Raw genomic sequence first — 24,796 nt, forward strand, 5'->3', positions numbered from 1 at the left:
AACACAGCTCCACACAACACAGCTCCACACAACACAGCTCCTCACAACACAGCTCCACACAACACAGCTCCTCACAACACAGATCCACACAACACAGCTCCTCACAACACAGCTCCACACAACACAGCTCCACACAACACAGCTCCTCACAACACAGCTCCACACAACACAGCTCCACACAACACAGCTCCACACAACACAGCTCCTCACAACACAGCTCCTCACAACACAGCTCCACACAACACAGCTCCACACAACACAGCTCCTCACAACACAGCTCCTCACAACACAGCTCCACACAACACAGATCCACACAACACAGCTCCACACAACACAGCTCCACACAACACAGCTCCTCACAACACAGCTCCTCACAACACAGCTCCACACAACACAGCTCCTCACAACACAGCTCCACACAACACAGCTCCACACAACACAGCTCCACACAACACAGCTCCACACAACACAGCTCCTCACAACACAGCTCCACACAACACAGCTCCTCACAACACAGATCCACACAACACAGCTCCTCACAACACAGCTCCTCACAACACAGCTCCACACAACACAGATCCACACAACACAGCTTCTCACAACACAGCTCCACACAACACAGCTCCACACAACACAGCTCCACACAACACAGCTCCACACAACACAGCTCCTCACAACACTGCTCCTCACAACACAGCTCCTCACAACACAGCTCCACACAATACAGCTGCACACAACACAGCTCCACACAACACAGATCCACACAACACAGCTCCACACAACACAGCTCCACACAACACAGCTCCACACAACACAGCTCCTCACAACACAGCTCCACACAACACAGCTCCTCACAACACAGCTCCTCACAACACAGCTCCTCACAACACAGCTCCTCACAACACAGCTCCTCACAACACAGATCCACACAACACAGCTCCACACAACACAGCTCCACACAACACAGCTCCACACAACACAGCTCCACACAACACAGCTCCACACAACACAGCTCCACACAACACAGCTCCACACAACACAGCTCCTCACAACACAGATCCACACAACACAGCTCCACACAGCACAGTGCTGATCGTGATATTGAGTGAAGGTACTTACAGTTGCTTCTTCCGCCTTGATCTGCTACCATTCTCTGCATAATCCAAACCCAGGTCAGATTCCGCACTGGAGGCTAGGTGCTGAAAGAAAGGAACAGCTCAGTGGTTATAATACAGTGATCAGAGAGCACAGCAAAGTCACAAAGGAAAACTCACATTGAGGCAGTGCAATCCTGCAATAAAACATGAAAGGCATTTCACAGCAGCCTGAGCGAAACATGACACAGAGCCACGTTTGGAGATATTTAATCAGATGATCAATACATTAATCAAAGAGTTATGTAATACCCCTCCAAGAGTACAGCATTCCCTCAGTACTGACCCTTTCTCAGTGCTACATCCCCTCAGTACTATCCCTCTGACAGTGCCTCACTCACTCAGTACTGATCCTCCAACAGTGCAGCACTCCGTCAGCACTGACCCTCTCAGTGCAGGCCTCCCTCAGTACTGACCCTCTGACAGTGCAGCACTCCGTCAGACTGACCCACTGATGGTGCGGCACTCCCTCAGTACTGACCCTCTGACAATGTGGCACTCCCTCAGCACTGACCCTCTGACAGTGCGGTACTTCCTAATTACTGACCCTGTGACAGTGCGGCACTCCTTCAGTACTGACCCTCTGACAGTGCAGCACTCCCTCAGCACTGACCCTCCAACAGTGCGGCACTCCCTCAATACTGACCCTCTGACAGTGCGGCACTCCCTCAGCACGGACCCTGTGACAGTGCAGCACTCCCTCAGCACTGACCCTCTGACAGTGCGGCACTCCCTCAGCACTGACCCTGTGACAGTGCAGCACTCCCTCAGCACTGACCCTCTGACAGTGTGGCTCTCCCTCAGCACTGACCCTCTGACAGTGCAGCATTCCCTCAGTACTGACCCTCTGACAGTGCGGCACTGCCTCAGCACTGACCCTCAGATGGTGCAGCACTCCCTCAGTACTGATCCTCTGACAGTGCGGCACTCCCTCAGCACTGACCCTCCGACAGTGCGGCACTCCCTCAGTACTGACCCTCTGACAGTGCGGCACTCCCTCAGTACTGACCCTCTGATGGTGCTGCACTCCCTCAGAACTGACCCTCCAACAGTGCGGCACTCCCTCAGTACTGACCCTCTGACAGTGAGGAACTCCCTCAGCACTGACCCTGTGACAGTGCGGCACTCCCTCAGTACTGAGCCTCTGACAGTGTGGCTCTCCCTCAGCACTGACCCTCCAACAGTGCGGCACTCCCTCAGTACTGACCCTCTGACATTGCGGCACTCCCTCAGTACTGACCCGCAGATGGTGCAGCACTCCCTCAGTACTGACGCTGTGACTGTGCAGCATTCCCTCAGCACTGACCCTCTGACAGTGCGGCACTCCCTCAGTACTGACCCTCTGATGGTGCGGCACTCCCTCAGTACTGACCCTGTGACAATGCGGCACTTCCTCACTACTGACCCTGTGACAGTGTGGCACCCCCTCAGTACTGACCCTCTGACAGTGCAGTACTCTCTCAGCACTGACCCTCCAACAGTGCGGCACTCCCTCTGTACTGACCCTGTGACAGTGCGGCACTCCCTCAGCACTGACCCTCTGACAATGTGGCTCTCCCTCAGCACTGACCCTCTGACAGTGCGGCACTCCCTCAGTACTGACCCTCTGACAGTGCGGCACTCCCTCAGTACTGACCCTCTGACAGTGTGGCACTCCCTCACTACTGACCCTGTGACAGTGTGGCACCCCCTCAGTACTGACCCTCTGACAGTGCAGTACTCCCTCAGTACTGACCCTCTGACAGTGCAGTACTCTCTCAGCACTGACTCTCCAACAGTGCGGCACTCCCTCTGTACTGACCCTGTGACAGTGCGGCACTCCCTCAGCTCTGACCCTCTGACAGTGTGGCTCTCCCTCAGCACTGACCCTCTGACAGTGCGGCACTCCCTCAGTACTGACCCTCTGACAGTGCGGCACTCCCTCAGTACTGACCCGCAGATGGTGCAGCACTCCCTCAGTACTGACGCTGTGACTGTGCGGCACTCCCTCAGCACTGACCCTCTGACAGTGCGGCACTCCCTCAGTACTGACCCTCTGATGGTGCGGCACTCCCTCAGTACTGACCCTGTGACAATGCGATACTTCCTCACTACTGACCCTGTGACAGTGTGGCACCCCCTCAGTACTGACCCTCTGACAGTGCAGTACTCTCTCAGCACTGACCCTCCAACAGTGCGGCACTCCCTCTGTACTGACCCTGTGACAGTGCGGCACTCCCTCAGCACTGACCATCTGACAATGTGGCTCTCCCTCAGTACTGACCCTCTGACAGTGCGGCACTCCCTCACTACTGACCCTCTGACAGTGCGGCACTCCCTCAGCACTGACCCTCTGACAGTGTGGCTCTCCCTCAGCACTGACCCTCTGACAGTGCGGCACTCCCTCAGTACTGACCCTATGACAGTGTGGCACTCCCTCAGTACTGACCCTCTGACAGTGCGGCACTCCCTCAGTACTGACCCTGTGACAGTGTGGCACTCCCTCAGCACTGACCCTCTGACAGTGCAGCACTCCCTCAGTACTGACCCTGTGACAGTGTGGCACTCCCTCAGTACAGACCCTCTGACAGTGCGGCACTCCCTCAGCACTGACCCTCTGACAGTGCGGCACTCCCTCAGTACTGACCCTGTGACAGAGTGGCACTCCCTCAGTACTGAACCTCTGACAGTGTGGCTCTCCCTCAGCACTGACCCTCTGACAGTGCGGCACTCCCTCAGTACTGACCCTGTGACAGTGCAGCACTCCCTGAGCACTGACTCTCTGACAGTGTGGCTCTCCCTCAGTACTGACCATCTCAAACGTGGCACTCCCTCAGGAATGTGTCTTCTTGAGAATGTATTAGTGTGCGTGTGTGTGTGTGCGCAAGTGTATATGATGTCGATAATTGTTGTTCCCCCAGCAGTCTTGGGGTTGCCCCATGGGGTCTACACAGTCAATTCCCTCTGGACTCCGCTGCTCACCCCAATCCCCAGAACCTCTGGGAAACAGAGACACTCTGGAATTTCCAGGGTAGCTGACATGGATCTGATGGGCCGAAAGGCCTTCTTATACTGCCTTGCAATGTGCCATGCCCCAGTGTGGGAGGAGAGTGGGACACGTGGAACAGGGATTGGGTGATAAGGCTGTAGCAGTAAATGGAGAGGTTAGCAGGCAGTATTCTGGGGCTGGTGCAGACAGAGGGTGCTTGGGGGTGGGGGGAGAGTGGGGGTTAATATTCAGTCAATGGGAAACTTCGCTGCCTGGAAAAAGCTGCCCGCCCATTGAGAGGCTCCTGGAAACTGCGCTGCTCCCAGGCTCAGTGCTGGCCTGTAAATCAGCAGATTAATTTTTCATTGCATCGATCGAAGACTCTCTAGCACCAGGCATCTCTCAGCACTGACTCCTTTTATTGCAGTTATCAGTCAGCCCTCATTCACTTGTTCTGCTTTTATCGCACTGCAGCAACAGGACATTACAAAGTCACTGGGAAAACTGCGCTATTCACCCTCTACCCTCAGGGCAAGTCTGGTCATTTCACACACACTGAAGGTTGGACCATAATATCAGCAATGTCAGGGAATACACAGTGCACAGCAAGATTCCACAACAAATGAGAGGTGGGCACATTGAATCGAAAGGGGCTTGATAGGGTGAAGACTGAGAAGATGTTTCCTCTCAAGGGAGAGTCTGGGACCAGAGGACCACATCTCAGAATGAAAGGGTGCCAATTTCAGACTGAGGTGAGGAGGAATCTCTTCCCCTAGAGGATTGTGAGTCAATGGAATCCCTTGCCACAGAGAGCTGTGGGGGTAGAGTCGTGGTGTATACTGAGATCGATAGATTCTTGCCAGGGAAGCAAGAGTGGGCAAAGGGCATGAAAGTAAGAGTTGGGAGGTCATGCTGTAGCTGTATAGGACATTGTTTATGGCACTTTTGGAATATTGTGTACAATTCTGGCCTACTTCCTATCAGAAGGATGTTGTGAAACTCGAAAGGGTTAAGAAAAGATTTGCAAAGATGTTGCCAGGATTGGAGGGTTTGAGTTATAGGGAGAGGCTGAACAGGCTGGGGCTGATTTCCCTGGAGCATCAGAGGCTGAGGGGTGACCTCAGAGATTTGTAAAATCATGAGGGACATGAATAGGGTGAATAGTCAAGGTCTTTTCCCTGGGGTGGGGGAGACCAAAACTGAGGGGATAAAGTGGGGAAAAATTTAAAAGGACCTCAGGGGCAATGTTTTTCACACAGAGAGTGGTGCGTGTATGGAATAAGCTGCCAAAGGAAGTGATGGAGGCTGGTACAATTACAGCATTTAAAAGGCATCTGGATGGGTATATGAATAGGAAGAGATTGGAGGGATATGGGTCAAGTGCTGGCAAATGGGATCAGATGTATTTAGGATATCTAGTCAGCATGGACAAGTTGGACTGAAGGGTCATGTTTCTGTGCTGAGTATCTCCATGGCTCTAAGTGGACCTGAGGCGTATCGGATCAGCTGTGATCCTACTGATTGGCAGAGCAGGCTCAAGGGGCTGAGTGGCCTCCTCCTGTTCCTGTTTCTTATGGCCTTATGATCAGTACGAGAAAGACAATGCTGGAGTCTGTCATTAAGGACAATTTAGCAGGGCACTTTAAAATTCCCAAAGAGCTTACGCAAAGTTAATTTAGATTTCTGACAAGCAAACGGTGACTGAGAAACTGACTGAAATTTATTTAGGACTTACCTCATGAAATTGATGAGGGAGAACAGATGGATGTGGTGCACTTGAAGTTTCAGAAAATTTTGCATAAAGTCCCATAAATGGACGTTATTGTGCAAAGTGAAAGGACATACTATTATACAAAGGGACTTGGGTGTCCTTGTAAACTGATCATTGAGTACAGAAGCAAGGAAGTCTTATTGCAGCTGGGCAGGACCTTGGTGAGACTGCATCTGGAGGATTGTGGATAGTTCTGGCCTCCTTACCCAAACAATACCTCTGCCATAGAGAGAATGCAGAGAGCCTTCACCAGACTAGTCCCTGGGCTGGCAGCTTTGGTTCATGAGGAGAGATTCACTAAAGGTTAGCGTTAGGGGCATGACCAAACCTGGATTTTGAAAATTGGAGGGGATCTCACTGAAATATATACAATTATGACAGAGCTGGACAGACAGGATGCAGGGATATTGTTTCCATAGATGTGTGTTTGGAGTAGGGAAGAGTCGAGAACAAGGACTTGTGGTTTCAGGATATCGGATAGACAATTTCAGACAGAGATAAGGAGAAATTCTCTCACCCAGAGGATGTTAAGCCTGTGGGATTCCCTATCACAGAAAGCTGTGAAGACAGAGGCACTGATTCTATTTAAGAGAGAAAGAGAGTTCTGAAGCTTAAAGGTGGAATGAAGTGTGGGATGGGAGTTGGAGCATGGCGCTGAGACAGAGTGTGGATTGCGCTCAATGGGCTGAATGGCCTACTGCTTGTATATTCTATGTTTGCTACAATAAGAACCAGTAAGCTGTCTCTCAGCTCCCAGACCAGACATGGACCAAGACTCTGCCAGCCTTGAGTTTTTCAATGGACAGCTAAACATACAGGCTCACATGCTCTCACACACTCTCTCTGTCACAGACACACACTCTCTCTCTCTCACACATTCTCTCTCACACACACACACACATTCACACTGTCTCTAACTCGCACACACACATATACTCTCTCTCTCACACACACACATATACATACACACACACTTTTACTCTCACACACACCAAACACGTACAAACACTCTCTCTCTCACACATACACACGCACACTTTCACTCACACACAGTCACTCACACTCTCATACACACACACACTCAGTCATCCACACTCTCATACACACAGACTCACACTCTCACACACATACACAAGCTCTCACACACACCCACAGACACACTCTCACACACATACTCACACACTCTCACACACATACACACTCTCACATACATACAGAAGTTCTCAAACACATCCACACACCCACTCACTCACACTCTCATACACACTCACACATACATATGCTCTTTCTCACACACACACACGTATTCGCATTCAAACACTCCCACACTCACACCTTCACACACATACACACAGACACCCCTCACATACAAACACTAACGCTCACATAGAATCACAAACTGAGACACTCAGAAATGCACACACAGTAGGAGCAAATTACTGTCGATGCTGGAATCTGTACAGCAAACAACAAATGCTGGAGATCACAGTGGGTCAGGCAGCATCCAGGGAGAGAGAGAGCAAGCTAACGTTTCGTCTCTGAATGACTCTTCAACAGCACAGCAGTTACCCTTCACAGTGGGAAGTTAGCAGCATCCCTGTGTTTGTGATACTGAGTGAAGGAATCAAAAGATTTGTTCTGAGATGGGACAATTTTTTTTTCCAAAAATATACTTTATTCATAAATAATTTGATGGTCTGTACAATTGGTCATGCCATACGTATGTAAACATTTACATACAGAGATCAAAACTTATCATTTTTATACAGGTCTGTACATTTTTCAGTCATATGCCCATATAATTAGCTGAGGCGTCAGCAGAGCCCAAATGACTGCATGGGCCCCCTGTTCTTCGTTAGGCAGGCAGATGTTACACAGTGGTCTTTCCCCACCGTGCCTTGGCGGCAGCTGCCCCAAGCTTCAGCGCGTCCATCAACACGTAGTCCTGGACCATGGAATGTGCCAGTCTGCAACACTCAATCGGGGTCAACTCCTTCAGCTGGAAGATCAGCAGGTTTAGGACCACCCAGAGAGCGTCCTTCACCGAGTTGATGATCCTCCAGGCACAGTTGATGTTCGTCTCGGTGTGCGTCCCGGGGAACAGACCATAGAGCACGGAGTCCCACGTCACGGCGCTGCTCGGGACGAACCTCGACAAACACCACTGCATTCCTCTCCAGACTTCCTCTGCATAGGCACATTCCAGAAGGAGGTGTGTGACAGTCTCTTCCCCCCCGCAGCCGCTTCGAGGGCAGCGTGCGGTGCGGCTGAGAGTCCGGGCGTGCATAAAGGATCTCACAGGCAGAGCCCTTCTCACCACCAGCCAAGCCATGTCTTGGTGCTTGTTGGAAAGTTCTGGCGATGAGGCATTCTGCCAAATGGCTTTGACAGTCTGCTCAGGGAACCGCTCGATAGGATCCGCCCTCTCCTTTTCCCGAAGGGTCTCAAGGACACTACGTGCTGACCACTTCCTGATGGACTTGTGGTCAAAGGTGTTTTTCTTCATAAATTGCTCCACAAAGGACAGGTGATACGGAACGGTCCAACTACTCGGAGCGTTCCGCAGCAGCGAGGCCAGGCTCATCCTTCGCAACACCGGGGACAGGTAGAACCTCAGTACGTAGTGACACTTGGTGTTTGCGTACCGGGGATCCACGCACAGCTTGATGCAGCCACACACAAAGGTGGCCATCAGGGTGAGGGTGGCATTAGGTGTATTTTTTTCCCCCGTTGCCCAGATCTTTGTACAGCGAGTCCCTTCGGACCCGGTCCATCTTTGACCTCCACATAAACTGGAAGATGGCCCGGGTGACTGCAGCGGCACAGGTTCTGGGAATAGGCCAGACCTGTGCCACGTATAACAGCAATGACAGTGCCTCACACCTGATGACCAGGTTTTTTCCCGCGATGGAGAGCGACCGTAGCTTCCATCTGCCCAGTTTCTGCCTCACTTTGCTGATACGCTCCTCCCAAGACTTGGCGCACGCCCCAGCCCCTCCGAACCAAATACCCAGCACCTTCAGGTGGTCGGTCCTGACGGTGAAGGGGATCGAGGATTGGTCGGCCCAGTTCCCGAAGAGCATGGCCTCGTACTTGCCTCGGTTTACCTCCCCCCGAGGCCTGTTCGAACTAGTCACAAATGCACATGAGTCTGCGCACGGACAGCGGATCCGAGCAGAAAACGGTGACGTCATCCATGTACAGGGAGGCCTTTACCTGCAGGCCCCCGCTGCCAGGATTAGTCACCCCTCTCATGCTCGCATCCTTCCTGATGGACTCAGCAAATGGCTCTATGCAACACACAAACAAGGCAGGAGAGAGGGGGCAGCCCTGCCTGACTCCAGATCTGACTGAGAAGCTATCTGATTCCCACCCGTTGATTGAGACTGCACTGACAATGTTGGTGTAGAGCAGTCTGATCCAATTGCAGATTCCCTCCCCAAAGCCCATTTTACATAGAACATAGAACATAGAAGAATATAGCGCAGTACAGGCCCTTCGGCCCTCGATGTTGCGCCGATCCAAGCCCACCTAACCTACATATGCCCACTATCCTCCATATGCCTATCCAATGCCCGCTTAAATGCCCATAATGAGGGAGAGTCCACCACTGCTACTGGCAGGGCACTCCATGAACTCACGACTCGCTGAGTAAAGAACCTACCCCTAACATCTGTCCTATACCTACCCCCCCTTAATTTAAAGCTTGTTATAGCTGACTCCATACGTGGAAAAAGATTCTCACTGTCGACCCTATCGAAACCCCTAATCATCTTGTACACCTCTATCACGTCACCCCTAAACCTTCTTTTCTCCAATGAAAACAACCCCAAGTGCCTCAGCCTTTCCTCATACGATCTTTCTACCATACCAGGCAACATCCTGGTAAACCTCCTCTGCACCCGTTCCAGTGCCTCCACATCCTTCCTATAGTATGGCGACCAAAACTGCACACAATACTCCAGATGCGGCCACACCAGAGTCTTATACAACTGCAACATGACCTCAGGACTCCGGAACTCAATTCCTCTACCAATAAAAGCCAGTACGCCATATGCCTTCTTCACCGCACTATTTACCTGGGTGGCAACTTTCAAAGATCTGTGTACATGGACACCAAGATCCCTCTGCTCATCCACACTACCAAGTATCCGACCATTAGCCCAGTACCCCATCTTTTTGTTACTCTTACCAAAGTGAATCACCTCACACTTAGCTACATTGAACTCCATTTGCCACCTTTCTGCCCAGTTCTGCAGCTTATCTACATCCCGCTGTAACCTGCCATATCCTTCCTCACTGTCTACAACTCCTCCGACTTTCGTATCATCTGCAAACTTGCTCACCCAACCTTCTTACCCCTCCTCCAGGTCATTTATAAAAATGACAAACAGCAATGGTCCCAAAACAGATCCTTGCGGAACACCGCTAGTGACGGCACTCCAAGATGAACCTTTGCCATCAACTACTACCCTCTGTCTTCTTCCAGCCAGCCAGCTCCTAATCCAAACCTCCAACTCACCCTCAATGCCATACCTCTGTATTTTTTGCAGTAGTTTACCATGGGGAACCTTATCAAACGCCTTACTAAAATCCATATACACCACATCTACCGCTTTCCCCTCGTCCACCTCCTTAGTCACCTTCTCAAAGAATTCAATAAGGTTTGTGAGGCACGACCTGCCCTTCACAAAACCATGCTGACTATCCTTGATCACATTATTCCTATCCAGATGTTCATAAATCCTATCCCTTACAATTCTCTCTAAGATTTTGCCCACAACAGAAGTGAGACTCACCGGCCTATAGTTACTCGGGTTATCCCTACTCCCCTTCTTGAACAAGGGAACCACATTTGCTAGCCTCCAATCTTCTGGCACTACTCCTGTAGACAACGAGGACATAAATATCTAGGCCAATGGCTCTGCAATCTCCTCCCTTGCTTCCCAGAGAATCCGAGGATAAATGCCATCAGGCCCAGGGGACTTATCTATTTTCACCCTTTCCAGAATTTCCAACACCTCTTCTCTACATACCTCAAAGCCATCCATTCTACTTAATTGTGACTCAGTATTCACATTTACAACAATGTCCTGTTCCTGATTGAATACTGACGAAAAGTATTCATTCAGTGTCTCCCCAATCTCTTCAGCCTCCACACGCAACTTCCCACTACTATCCTTGACTGGACCTATTCCTACCCTAGTCATTCTTTTATTCCTGACATACTTATAGAAAGCCTTAGGGTTTTCCCTAATCCTACCAACTAAGGACCTTTCATGTCCCCTCCTTGCTGCTCTTAGCTCTCTCTTCAGGTCCTTCATGGCTACCTTATAACTCTCAATCGCCCCTCTCAATTTTGGAGAGAACATCTCTCATATACCTGTGTGATACCCTGTCAAAGGCTTTCTCCTGGTCCAGGCTGATCAGGCAGGTATCCAACCCTCTGTCCTGCACGTAGGCGATCGTATCCCTGAGGAGTGCGAGACTCTCAGTGATCTTCCTGCCCGGCACAGCACAGGTTTGGTCAGGGTGAATCACCGATCCCAGAGCAGACCTGACCCGGTTGGCGATTACCTTTGAGAGAATTTTGTAATCTGCATTCAACAGTGAGATTGGTCTCCAATTTCTGAGTTCCTCCCTCTACCCCTTCCGCTTGTAGACGAGGGTGATGATGCCTTTCCTCATGGATTCACTCATGGTACCTGCCCGAAGCATACTGACATACACCTCCAGCAGGTCCTGGCCAATCAAGTCCCACAGAGCGGAATAGAGCTCGACCGGTAAGCCGTCGCTTCCGGGAGTTTTATTCTTTTCGAAGGACTCTAGGGCCTTGGTCAGCTCGTCCAGAGATAGCAGCTGGTCCAGCCTCTCCCGTGTTCTGTCGTCTAAGACCTCCGTGATAGAGGACAGGAGCGACTGGGAGGCCGCGCTGTCGGTCGGCTTCGCATCATACAGACTGGCGTAGAAGGATTTACTGATCCTCATGACGTCAGCCTGAGATGACGTTAGCGAGCCATCTTCTTCCTTCAGGCTGCTGAGCACAGAGCTCTCTTTGTGCACCTTCTGGAAGAAGAAACGTGAGCACGTCTCATCCTGCTCCACCGAGTGGACCCTGGACCGGAAGATTATCTTGGAGGCCTCCGAAGCAAAGAGCGAGGCTTGCTGGCCCTTCACCTCCTTGAGGTCCTCTGTGACATCCACCCCCATCGTCTGCAGCAGGAGCAGGTTCTGCATACTTTCCTGGAGCTGGGACAGTTTTCCCCACCTCTCTCTCGCCTCCTGAACACCTTTGAGGATGAAGAACCTCTTGATGTTCCCTTTTACTGTTTCCCACCAGTCCGCTGGGGACTCAAAGAGGGGCTTCACGGTTCTCCAACCTGCATAGTCCCTCTTGAGCTCCTCAATGTTTCCCGGGGTCAACAGCTTGGTCTTCAGCTTCCACGTTCCCTTACCAGCCCGCTGCTTGTCCTGTAGGTGACAGTCGGCCAGCAGGAGGCAGTGGTCGGAGAAGAACACCGGCTTGACGTCGGTGGATCTGACCGAGAGCGTTCGGGACACAAACAGGTAATCTATCCTTAAGCGGATAGACCCGTCTGCCCGTGACCAGGTGTATCTACGCTGCGCTCCGTCTGCAGGGGTGCTGAAGACGTCATGCAGCTTGGCGTCTTTGACCGTGTCCATCAGGGCTCTGGACGTGGTGTCCAGTTTACTGTCCCCCCCCGCCGGATCGTCCATCTGCATCAATGATACAGTTGAAGTCTCCGGCCAGAATGACCGGCCTGGACGTAGCCAGCAACAGTGGAAGCTGCTGCAGGACGGCCAACCGTTCACTCTTACCCACTGGGGCGTACACATTCTGAGATGGGACAATAAATTACGTGGCTGAGAGTTACAAAGGAACATGATGGAGGAAGTGAATGGCTAAAGCTGGGTCTAGTGTGCTTACTAACTTTACATTCGGGTTAGTTTATTAAATTTAAATCTGATGAGCTGTCAGGGTGGTTAACCAATCCAGCAGCAAATCCCACTGCACCCCTTAACCCTGGGCATGATGCTCAGATAAACAGCTCTGTCTGGAAATAAGGCGGAATCCGAAAGTTTTACAACACAAAAGGGGTTTGGAAATCTGAAACGCTATTCCCCCTCCCCCTCCCCCAACCGAGCAAGGAGCTGGGCCTGGGATAGAGGGGAAGAATCAGGAATCTACCCAATGAAAGGAAGAGGGAATAGCAGCACTCTTTGGGGGCAAATGACCATTTGGGGCAAATGAGAGAGAGTTTATTGTGGAGTAAGTTCCAAGAGCCTGTGGATTGTGGAGCAGCTGTACCATTGATTCTCAGGCAGTGAGCTCCTGCCCAGCCCACGCAGTGTGTTCCTGTCGATCTGCTTTAGCACTCCCTGTAATTACAGCCTGGCTGGGGGAAATGATATGGAAAGCAGATGAGTGTTTACCTCAGCACAGAAAGGAAATTACAGGTCGGCCTGGGGAATGAACTCTCTCGGAGATTAGCTTTTCCCGCCCCCAAACCCACTGTGATGTTCAGTGGCAGCTCAATGCCCTCTGACTCCAGATTAGACACAGTCCCTTCCCAAAGGTTTCGTGCAGACTGTCTTTCTGAAGCAGGCATCCCTGGGCACTCCTGGTCTCTCTCGTCTCTCAGCCCCTGTCGCCCTTGTCTCATCTCTCACAGAGTCCCATTCCCCTGGTTTCCCGGCACTCATTGTTGGCCTCCCCCCCTATTGGCTCACAGTCCATCAATGGTTTAACTTGGTTCAAATCCCTCATGTCCTTTCTCTCCCCCTCTCTGTTACCTGCTGTCATCCCACAACCCTCTGAGATCTCTGTGCTCTTCTTACTCTGGCCTGTTCTGGAACCCCAGTTTGAATTGCCCCAGCATTAGAGCCACAGAGCTTTACAGGATGGAGACAGGCCCTTCGGCCCAACATGCCACCCAGTTTTCACCATTAATCTACTCCTATTTGCCAGCATATAGTCCATATCCCTCCATACCTATCCCAACCACATGGCCCAGTGTCACACTTTAATTAATACTGCAGGTAGGCTTTGGGTACTCTCATTGCATTAAAGGTGCTATATAAATGCAGGTTGATGTTGTTGCAGTCAGGTGAGAGGGAGATTTCCTTCTTCCATTAACCTCTGGAATGGACCGTGCGCTCCCTGGTCCATGGGCTTCTTTTACCACATTAAGGGTGCTACATAAATGCGCTTGTTGCTGCAGTCGGGTAATTCCATTCCCTGATCAGCCCAAATCCAATTGAATGGCAGAACAGTCTCAGGAGGCTGAACGGCCATTCTCCTGATCCTGATGAAACAGGGCAGAGGAAATCTGATGCTGATCGAGCTTGTTGCTTTGTTGTTGAACTGTTCAGTCTCTTCTCCTTTCCCCCGATATCTCTCCCAGGGTCCTCAGTCACCGGAAGCTCTTCCAGGAGCTGGATATCTGGAGGCAACGCAAAGGCTTTGCCTACACCTGGTCTGTAATAGCGAAGGTAAAGTCTCCATGGTCCCAGAGGGCTGCTCTGTTATTAGAAGAGCCAACCGCGACTGGTTTAACCTGAGGGTCTGCAGGGAAGGAAGGGGTTGGAAGGTGATGTGGGAATAGATCCTGTGCTGGTGGTGTCACTCTGCATTGAACCAGCTGTCCAGCCAACTGAGCAACCTGACATTCCCCCACTCAGCTACACCCCCTGTTGAGCTGCTCCCTTTGCAATTTCACAACAAATCCTACGTCGTTCTCCTATTGTAGATGAAGGGGAGAGGGGGTTTGGATGTTGTTAACTCATCACTGTCAGTCACAGAAGCTCAGAGTGGAGTAGGATCTTAAACAGATGCAGGACCACTGCAAGACTTTGGCTAGATTGGGCCCCAGTCCCCCTACTCATATCAGAGGGAGTGGGGATGGGGGAGAGGTGTTGGATTTGCAGGATGGCATTCTGACAGAACAGACTGTGTTCCCATCATCTAAAATCCACCACCTCTATCACCTGGAAGGACAATGGGCACTGAATACTAGTGATCAGCAGCACAGCGTATTTCCCTGTCCTAACCACATCTCACTGTGGTTCACTGAAATCCATCATTTGCCCCCATCAGTTCATCCTAAATCAAAATCTGTGATGGATCGCAATTTTAATGAAATCATATGTGAATGAAGCCTCTTCAGGACAGATCTGATTGGTTAAGATTTTCTGCAGGGAGTTTTCCATAAAGCAGGCAGCTGAACTTGTAGCTAATGAAACTCTTAATCACAGGGCCATCAACTTGAGTCCCATAGCGGCTCATCACTTTTCATATTATTGTCAAACTACTTTTTAAATTGATTTTTCATCAAGCGTTATAATCAATTTTCTGCATTGGAAGTTGAGAATCTCATCTACTGAATTTTCATGTTTTTTTTATTCATTGAAATGTCTGAAACATGTTTGACAGTGGGATCAATTGCTGACTGATTGCCAGATGAAATGCAAGATTGTGCAATTGGTTGCAGACAGCACAGAGCTAAAAATGGGAAGCTTGCAGCTTATTGTTAGTCTGTGTCAAGCCAACCTGCTTCATTTTGACAGCTGGCACATACACTGTGAGTGCAACTAAGCACATGCAGGAAGTGCTCCCCTTTGAATGGCAGCACAAATACACAGGAGTAATTTAATTCCAGTTAATTCCTAAAATCTGGTAAATCAAACCAGTCTCAATGTTGGTGACCTAAACCCTTCCGTTCCCGGAAGGAAACCTGGCTCACATGCCCAGACACACAGCAATGCGGCTGACTCCTCACTGCCCAATCGTCCAGCAAGCCATTCAGTCTGGAGCTAATGCGCCTACAGTTCTCCATTCAACGATACAACAACCCATGGCATCTCAATTGGGTAGGGCAAAGGGGCAGGTACTGAACACACCCTAGCCAGTGCAGGGGTGCCAGTCTCATCCACACTGGCCATCTCGCCAATGGGCAGCTTCTGGGATCAGGTTCTGCTAACTGCGGCATAACTCTGACATGGTTCAATGTCATGTTTATTAGTCATAGAGCCATACAGCATGGACAAAGACCATTCGGGTACCTACATGCACCACTTCCAATGACAGTGCACTCCTCACTCCCTGTATAAAATAACTGCCTCTCACGTCCTTTTTAAAATCCTTCTCCTCTCACCTTAAAAATTTGTCCCCTTGTTTAGAACTCCCCCACCCTAGAGAAAAGACCCTTGTCATTCGTCTTATCTATGCCTTTCATGATTTCATAAACCTCAATAAGGTCAGCCCTCAACCTCCTATGTTCCAGTGAAAAAGGTCCCAGTCTATTTTTATAACTCAAACCCTCCATTCCTGATACATCTTTTCTGAGCCCTCTCCAATTAAATAGTTAAAAATCACACAACCCCAGGTCATAGTCCAACAGGTTTGTTTGGAAGCACTAGCTTTCGGAGTGCTGCTCCTTCATCAGGGAACAATTCAGTTGCATGACACTGTGATCTTTTGCTATAAATTCTGTGTCCTATATCCTGCCCCACTAGCTACCTGATGAAGGAGCAGCGCTCTGAAAGCTAGTACTTCCAAATAAACCTGTTGGACTACAGCCTGGTATCGCGTGACTGTTAAATTCGTCCACCCTAGCCAACACTGGCTCCTCCACATCACAGTTAAATAGTATCCTTCCTCTAACAGGGTAATGTTTATTTGTGCCATTTCCTTGCTCAGTTGCAGTCTCAGTCTGTGTGTCAGTTGTCAAAACAACAAAAACAGTCGACTTGACACAGATTAACAATAAATTTCAATTATGGAAAGACAATAAGTGATAAAGAACAAAAGGGAGAATGGTTAATAGAAAGGTATGGGGTCAAACAGTTGAGCAGGTAATAATTGCATTCAGGTCACTATTTGCTTGGAGCACAAATACCAACGTGGGATAAAAGATGGGAGGACAGAGCCATTGCCAAAGTGTGCTACACCAACAAAGCCCAGTCCCTAATCTCTGCGGCTGTCTGGATTTTCTCAGTTTGCAGCCAAGCACTTCATTGTTCACTGTTCCTCATGCATGATGCATTCCGTCTTCTCAGTCGATTGAATCTGAAGGGAACTGACCTGTACTGATAAATACCAGTACAGTCCCTGGCATCAGACTGCAAGACCAAGACATGCATCAGCCAAGAATCAAATTAAAATGCTGTACCAACTGGCTCAATAAAAACCTCCATCAATAAAAGTGTCAGTCTTTGTGCTGCCTGAAAGATTTAATGCTGCCTGACTGATGTTAGTCTCTGAAGGAAACACAATTGCTGGATTCCTCGCCTCAGTCATTTCTCCAGCTTTGTTTAATAACAATTGCAGAGCGGTGCAGCACTCCACTAATCACAGTCTAGCGTAGCTCAGTTTGTTCTTGGTGATTGTTCTCTTTCGAGCAGAGTTGGCGAAAGGGGAAGCTTTAATAAGAGGTGTTCAACGTTTTGACAGAGTAAATAAGGAGAGATTGTTTCCACAGGCAAGAGGCTGCATCCGCAGAGGAGACGGCATTTTAAGATGAATGACTGAAGAAACAAAAGAGCGTCGCAATACTGGAGCAGAAAGCCATAGGCAGAAGCAGGCCATTCAGCCCATCAATTTTACTCTGCCATTCATTTTAAAGGCAGCTGATCTGATCATCCTTAATTGCACTTTCCTGCCTTTTTATCGACAATCCTTTATCCCCTTACTGATTTAAAATGTGTTTCTCTCAGAACTGAATATTGTTAGTGACCCATTATCTCCAGAACACTGTGGGATAGATTGGCCATGATTTCAGTGAATGGTGGGACAGGCTTGTGGAGCTGAATGGTATAGAATTCCACAGATTCACCAGCATCTGAGAGATAAATTTGTTCCGCATTTCTGTCCTAACTGGGGGAACCCATTATTCAGAGATTTAGTCCTCTGGTCCTCGATTCTCCCACAAGGAAAAACAATGTCTTTACCTGTGAAACATCCTCAGAACCTAATATGTTTCAATAAGGTCACCTCTCATTCTTTGAAAGTGTATTAAGTACAAGCCCAGCCAAGAGTGTGGTGCTGGAAAAGCACAAGAAACGTTGATTCTCCTGCTCCTCAGATGCTTCCTGATGTGCTGTGCATTTCCAACACCAAACACTCGATTCTGATCTCCAGCATGTGCAGTCCTCACTTTCTCCACAGGTCCAGTCTATCCGACCTTTCCTTATAAAACAGTCCCTCCTTACCTGACATGAGCATAGTGAACCTTCTCTGGATTGCGAGAATTTGAGGACTGCAGATGCTGGAGATTAGGATCGAAAAGGATGGTGCTGGAAAATGACAGCAGGTCAGGCAGCATCCATGGAGGAGGAGAATCAACTTTTCAGGCATAAGCCTTTCAATATTCCTGATGAAGGGCTTACGCGCAAAACATCAATTCTCCAGCTCCTCTGATGCTGCCTGACCTACTGTCCTTTTCCAACACCACACCTTCTGACCCACTTCTCTGGACTGCCTCCATCCACCAGGATATCTTCCTTAAATAAAGGAAAGACAAAACTGCTCACAATATTCCAGCTGTGATCAGACTCGTCCTTGTATTGTTTGAGCAAGTTTTATATATACCTTTGAAATCATTTCTTGTAAGTTTGGGATTTTGGTTTTGAAGTTAGCAGTCTGTGAGTTTTCAGTCTGTCTGAAGTTAATAATTAACTTGTGAGTATTTCTGTTGCTGTGGTGATTTCTTTTAAAAACACCTTTTAAACCCTCGCCTTCGCTTGAATGGATTTTTGTGCAAAATTAATGGGATTTTGTTTAGCTTAGAATGTTTTGTGACTCAGTAAATAATGAGGTCTCAAGGGTTGTTAGAGACTACTGCAATGTGGTCTTTTTCAGCTTAAAAGAAACAGCCATTATTTAACAAGAGAGACTTTTTGTTTCAGTTTTACTTTACATTTTGGACATACCTGTGAAGTTCTTGGATAAAGATAGCTATATAGAGTAGTGATCCTGATAAGGGAAGGATATAGCTGAATAAAATTATCTTAGAGTGAGCATTACTATTAGTCCCAGTCCAGAAATGCTGGGGTAAAACCCTGAAGAGATTACTTAAAGCAGAGTGCATTGAACCTCAGATGTATGATAGCTCCAGTAAGAAGCTATCTGCAGTTCCAGTTTAAAAGATTAAGTCGCAAGGATTCTGAACCTATCAAGGTGTTATGTACAGGGAATCTGGTGTGAGTGACTGCTGTTTTCGTGCACTGGAGCAGAATGGTGGTGTTTTGGACACTATACAAAAGCTGTTTGTTTTCAATATGTAGTAGAATGTTTTGGGATTAATGTGTTGAAATGATTGTTAAATACAGGCAGACCCTGATTTGCAAATGGGCCCCAATCTTGAATCAGTTTGTAAAGTTGATTTATACACAACACATGGCAATATAAAACAGCCATTCATAAGTGTGAGGAAACATTTGTATGTTGAATCTTTACATTTATTATTAATACACTCTGTGTGAGATCATGTGGACAAGGACGAATATTTGGAAGTTCGATGTTTATAAACTGGGGACTCCTTGTATCTGGTTCACTTTATTTTATCTTTACTTCTTGTGCCAGTAAATACCTGCTGTATCATTAAAGCATTGTGTGCTTGTGTTACAGCAAGAAACCATTTCATTTTACGAGCTGCGGATTTAAATAATCCATTCTGTTTGAAAGAAAGGTCAAATTTTCATTTGTCTTCCTTGCTACTGACAGATCGTGGATGTGAGTGAATGTGTTCCGCAAATCCCTCTGTGCTGCAACTTTCTGCAGTCCCTTGATATTTTAATAAAAGGTACCTCTTATATTCTTCCCATTAAACTGCATAATTTCACATTTAGCTTCATTATATTCCATCTGCCAAGGCTTTTACCCACTTGTTAACCTGTCTATATCCCACTGCAAATCCTCTGTTTTGTTCTTATCACTTGCTTTTGAGTCATCCACAAACTTGGTTCACTTTCCTCATCCAAGTTATTAGTGTATACTGTAAACATTGGCAGCTCCAGCACTGATCCCTGTGGAACATCACCAGTTACAGCTTGCCATCCTGAAAGTTTCCCCCTGATCCCAACTCACTGACTTCTATTGGTTCACCAAATCTCCCTCCATGCTAATGCACTACCTCCAATAACATCTATTATTTACTGAAAATCCAAATATAGTACACTGCTTCCTCTTTTTCTATCTTTCTGGTTAGAAGTTTTAGCAATCTGGAATTTTTAGCAAACATTTCAGTTATTCCTTCCCCTATCTGAAGCCATGCTGACTGTACATAACCGTGTTATGCTCTTTTTAAACACTCTGCTATTATAGCTCATCACTAGTTTTACCAGACCCCAGGACAGCCCTCTCATTAGAGTGAGAGACACGATTGGTGGTGAGTTAACCTGAGGGTCACACCACCTCAGCTGATGGCTGAGGGTGTGACAGAGAATCCATCACAATAAACTCAGCCAGAGTTACAACTAAACCTCCACATCATAAACCAGGTGTCCAGAGTAACTGAACATTTCTAATAGCCTGTAGCATTTTCCCTCTCACAGATGGAAAGGCAGCTGACCTATTCATTGGCTTGGTCCCTTTTTGAAATAAGAACATTACATTGGCAGTTTTCCAATCATTTGGAACTTGTTAAGAATCTAAGAATTCCTGGGATATTACTGTCAGTGCATCCTTTCTCTCTACAGCTACTTCCCTTAAAATCCTAGGATGCATCCCATCAGGTCCAGGGGACTCACAGGCCTTCAGTCCCATTAGTTTCCTGAGTAATTTTTCCCAGTGATAGTTACCATTCCCGATTCCTCCTCACTTCTGTCCTTTGAAAATTTAACGTTTTTGGAATGCTATTAATATTCTTCCCCATGATGACCAATGAAAACTCTTTTATCATTTCCTGGTTCCCAGTTATTATTTCCCAGCCTCGTTCCCTGAGGAGCTGATGTTCACTTTGGCCTCTCTCTTCCTTTTTTATATATTTAAAGGAGTTCTTCCTGTCTGTTTTGTTATTACTTTCTGGATTATCCTCTATGTTTATTGTGGACCTCCTGATTATGATTTTGGTAATCTTTTGTTATTTTAAATAAAGTTTACCAATCCTCAGCCTTACCACTGATCTTTGCAACATAGCAGGCTTTTTTCTGTCAATTTGATGCAATCTTTAACTTCTCTGGTGAACCATGTTTGGTCCATCCCCATCCTAGAATCCTTCTTCCACATATCCTCATCCTTATTGTAAATCATAACCATTTTCTTAAATGTCTCTTACTCTTCCACAACCTCAGTTTCTGCTAAGCTCCTTTCCCAGTGCCTCCAGCCAACTCTGCACTTATTCTTCTGTAATTACCCTGAGTTAAGTTTAGCACAGTTGTTTATGTTCCAAGTTTCTCCCTCTCAAACCAAACACTAAATTCTGCCATTTTATGGTTGCTGTTTCCTACAGGATCTTTTATTCTGAGATCATTTGTTGAACTTGCCTCATTAGAGATCACCAGATCGAAAACAGCCTAATCACTTGCTTGGATCTACAACATGTTGTTCTAAGAAACTGACTTGAGTTCTTTCTCATGGCTACCTCTGTCTATCTGACTCTCCCATTCTGTATGAAGTTTAAAGTCACTCATGGTTCATGTGCTGCCTTTGTTATATGCCCTCATTATCTTCTGAGTTATTCTCTGGCCCATCATATAGCTACTATTGGGGAAGGCCTATAAATGGGAGGCAGTGACTGTCAATAAAGCCAGCCCTCCCCCAATTTCCAACCCCACATGTGCACAGCTCCCAGTTCAAGCTGCAACACTCCCTGCCTCTGACTCAGAAAGTTCCTTCCTGAAGGTGCACGTGACTCTCACAAGTTTCCTTGTTCCTGCTCATAATACAAGCATCCCTAGGAAACTCAAAGTCTGTTATCTATTCCTAACTGACACCTCCTTGAGCCACTGCAGTCTCTGGGATGTCAGAAAACCCACCATATGGTTAGGGAGGGAATTCCATGATTTTGACCCAGCAAGAGTGAAGGAATACTGATATAATTCCAAGTGAGGATGGAGCGTGTCAGAGGGAAACTTGCAGGTGGTGGTGTCCCCATGTATCTGCTGCCCTTGTCTTTCAAGATAGAAATGGTTGTGGGTTTGGAAGGTGCTGTCTGAGGATCTTTGGTAAATTTCTGCAGTACATCTTGTAGATAGTACACACTGCTGCTACTGAGCGTTGGTGGTGGAGGGACAAGATGTCAAACAAACAGACTGCCTTATCATAGAATCCTTACTGTGTGGAAAGAGGCCATTCTGCCCATCAGGTCTGCATTGACCATCTAAAGAACATCGCATGCAGACTGAGAATCAACCCCCCTGCCACCCACACCCACCTAACCTGCACATCTTTGGACTGTGGGAAGAAACCAGAGCATCCGGAGGATACTCACACAGACACGGGGAGAATGTGCAAACTCCACACAGCCAGTCACCTGAGGGTGGAATCGAACCCGGTTCTCTGGTGCTGTGAGGCAGCAGTGGTAACCACTGAGCCACACCGTGCAGATGGCTTTGTTCTCCACTCAGGTGGGCCTCCCTACCACAGAAAACTATACCGGCCATTTCGCTGACTATGTTCAACAAAGACATAGATTCATGGAAGCTAAAACTGTTGAGGGATATGAGGAGTGCAGCATTGAGATAGAGGATCATATTGAATGGCAGAGCAATCTTGATGGGTTGAACGGCCTACTCCTACTTTCTCCATTTCTTTGTCAAGATTCCAGAATGTGGCTGGAGCTGGATCCATTTCAGAAAGTGGAGAGTATGTTATCACATTGCTGTCTTGCGCCTTGTCGATTGTTAGGGTTTAGATCTCAGTCACTATAAGAGGTGAGTTACTTGCTGCAGGATTCCCAGATTCTGATGGAGATACCAGAGCCACAGTTTATACGGTGAGTCCAGTCCACCTTTGAGTCAATGGTAACCCTCCGGGAATTGAGGCAGAGCTGGAGGGGCTGTTATTCAGAGCAGCCATCAGACTGTGACTCCATCTGCCCCTGCAACTAGAGGCGAACGATCCCACAGCTGCCATGGGGACAGAGAGCTGGAGGGATCTCCTCTGTGCCCTCTGGCCCAGTCTGGGCAAAACCTGGCTGCTGCACTTCCCACAGTCTGACAGTGAAAATGCTCTCCCTTTGGAGAGAATGATGGTGGTGAGGAGTGTTAGTGCTCAGACCTGTTCACTCAGGAGTCGCTGGTGGGTACAGGCAGACTTCCCTTGGCTCTGTCAGACTCAGATATTAACTGAAACAACAGGGAACTCAAAGATCTGAGTGAATTTAATAATTCAGCCGAATTAATTTAATAGCAACAACTGAATTCATGCCCTGAACATACAGCTGATTACTCTGAGCATGTTAAAGGGACTCGCACTCTCTGGAGACTCATATTGCCTCGTGCAGGCAGTCAGAGATCAAAGGGAAACAGCAACTTGAGCTCCCACAATGTTTCCCACAGCCCATGACAGCTTAGAACCATCAAAACATTGTCATCGTGCTGCCCGTTAGAGGTGTTACTGGGTTCCGGAGTTTCACAGTGATTACACCTTGAGAAGTAATTCATTGTCTCTGAAGCATTTTGGGATTATTATTATTGGGAAGCACTATTATAAGATAGGTTCTATACAAATGCATGCTTTCCTTTCTCTCCATGGAGCCACATGGATGGCCATCGCACTATGTGATCGCTCTGGAGGGGGTGCAGAGGAGATTCACCAGGATGCTCCCTACGATGGAGCGTTCCTGCGATGGAGATAAACTCGGGATGTTTTCCTTACAGCGGAGGATGCTGAGGAGGGACCTGGTGGTGGTGGGTAAGATAATGAGCACAAGGACACAGTGGATAGGAAGCAGCTACTCCTCTTGATCAAAGGGTTAATGTTGAAAAGTGTGCAGCTGGAAAAACACAGCAGGTCAGGCAGCACCCAAGGAGCAGGAGAGTTGACATTTCGGGCATGAGGCCTTCATTCCTGATGAAGGGCTTATGCCTGAAACATCGACTCTCCTGGTCCTCGGATGCTGCCTGACCTGCTGTGTTTTTCCAGCTGCACACTTTTCGACTCTGACTCTCCAGTATCTGCAGTCCTCACTTTCTCCGAATTGAAGGGTCAATGACAAACGGACATTATTTTAAGGTGAAAGGCAGTGGAGATTGGGCCCAGAGTGGACCCCATGGTGGGGGGAGAATGGGCTCAGTGTGGACTCCATGGTGGGTGGAGAATGGGCTCAGGGTGGACCCTGTGATGGGGGGAGAATGGGCTCAGGATGGACCCCATGGTGGGTGGAGAATGGGCTCAGGGTGGACCCCCGTGCTGGGTGGAGAATGGGTCCAGAGTGGACCCCATGGTGGGGGGAGAGTGGGCCCAGGGTGGACCCTGTGGTGGGGGGAGAATGGGCTCAGGGTGGACCCCGTGAAGGGGGAGTGTGGGCTCAGGGTAAACCCCGTGGCGAGGGGAGAATGGGCTCAGGGTGGACCCCATGATGGGGGAGCGTGGGCTCAGGGCAAACATGGGACCTGTTGGAATCGGTTGAGGCAATGTTGGCAATGTTGACGAAATGATGGAAGATGGTGCTTGAGTGACTGATTGGGCCTGGCGTTGGCAGTGGTGAAAAGATGGCATCACTGTGACATTGACAAGGGGGTAGGGGGCAGCCATTTGCGAGAGACGTGACTCTGATGTTGGCGAGTCTGGTGGCAGATGCCAGTGAATTGTTGATAGAGGAGAATGGGCCCAGCGATGAAAGATGACACCTGAAGGGTAGTGGCTGTGGTTTTGGTTGGGTCCGGTGTAGATGGCGGTGAGGCAGTGGGGGAGGGATAATAGCGCAGGTGTCACTGATG

At 48.5% G+C, this 24,796-nt stretch overlaps 1 protein-coding gene across 2 annotated transcripts in view; it reads right to left on the reverse strand.

Moving 5' to 3' along the window:
- Window positions 1-24,796, reverse strand: part of LOC122541492 (regulator of G protein signaling 3-like) — a 103,056-nt gene that overhangs the window by 16,681 nt on the left and 61,579 nt on the right. For both annotated transcript variants that reach the window (XM_043678304.2, XM_043678305.2), the window contains exon 3: window positions 1,120-1,199. In XM_043678304.2, coding sequence (XP_043534239.2) covers window positions 1,120-1,199 — 80 coding nt within the window. The remainder of the gene's footprint in view (window positions 1-1,119; window positions 1,200-24,796) is intronic.

This window comes from Chiloscyllium plagiosum, unplaced genomic scaffold (genome assembly GCF_037043375.1).
Source record: "Chiloscyllium plagiosum isolate Xiang-an unplaced genomic scaffold, Cpla_swu_hap1 HiC_scaffold_35, whole genome shotgun sequence".
In the NCBI taxonomy this organism is placed as follows: Eukaryota; Metazoa; Chordata; class Chondrichthyes; order Orectolobiformes; family Hemiscylliidae; genus Chiloscyllium; species Chiloscyllium plagiosum.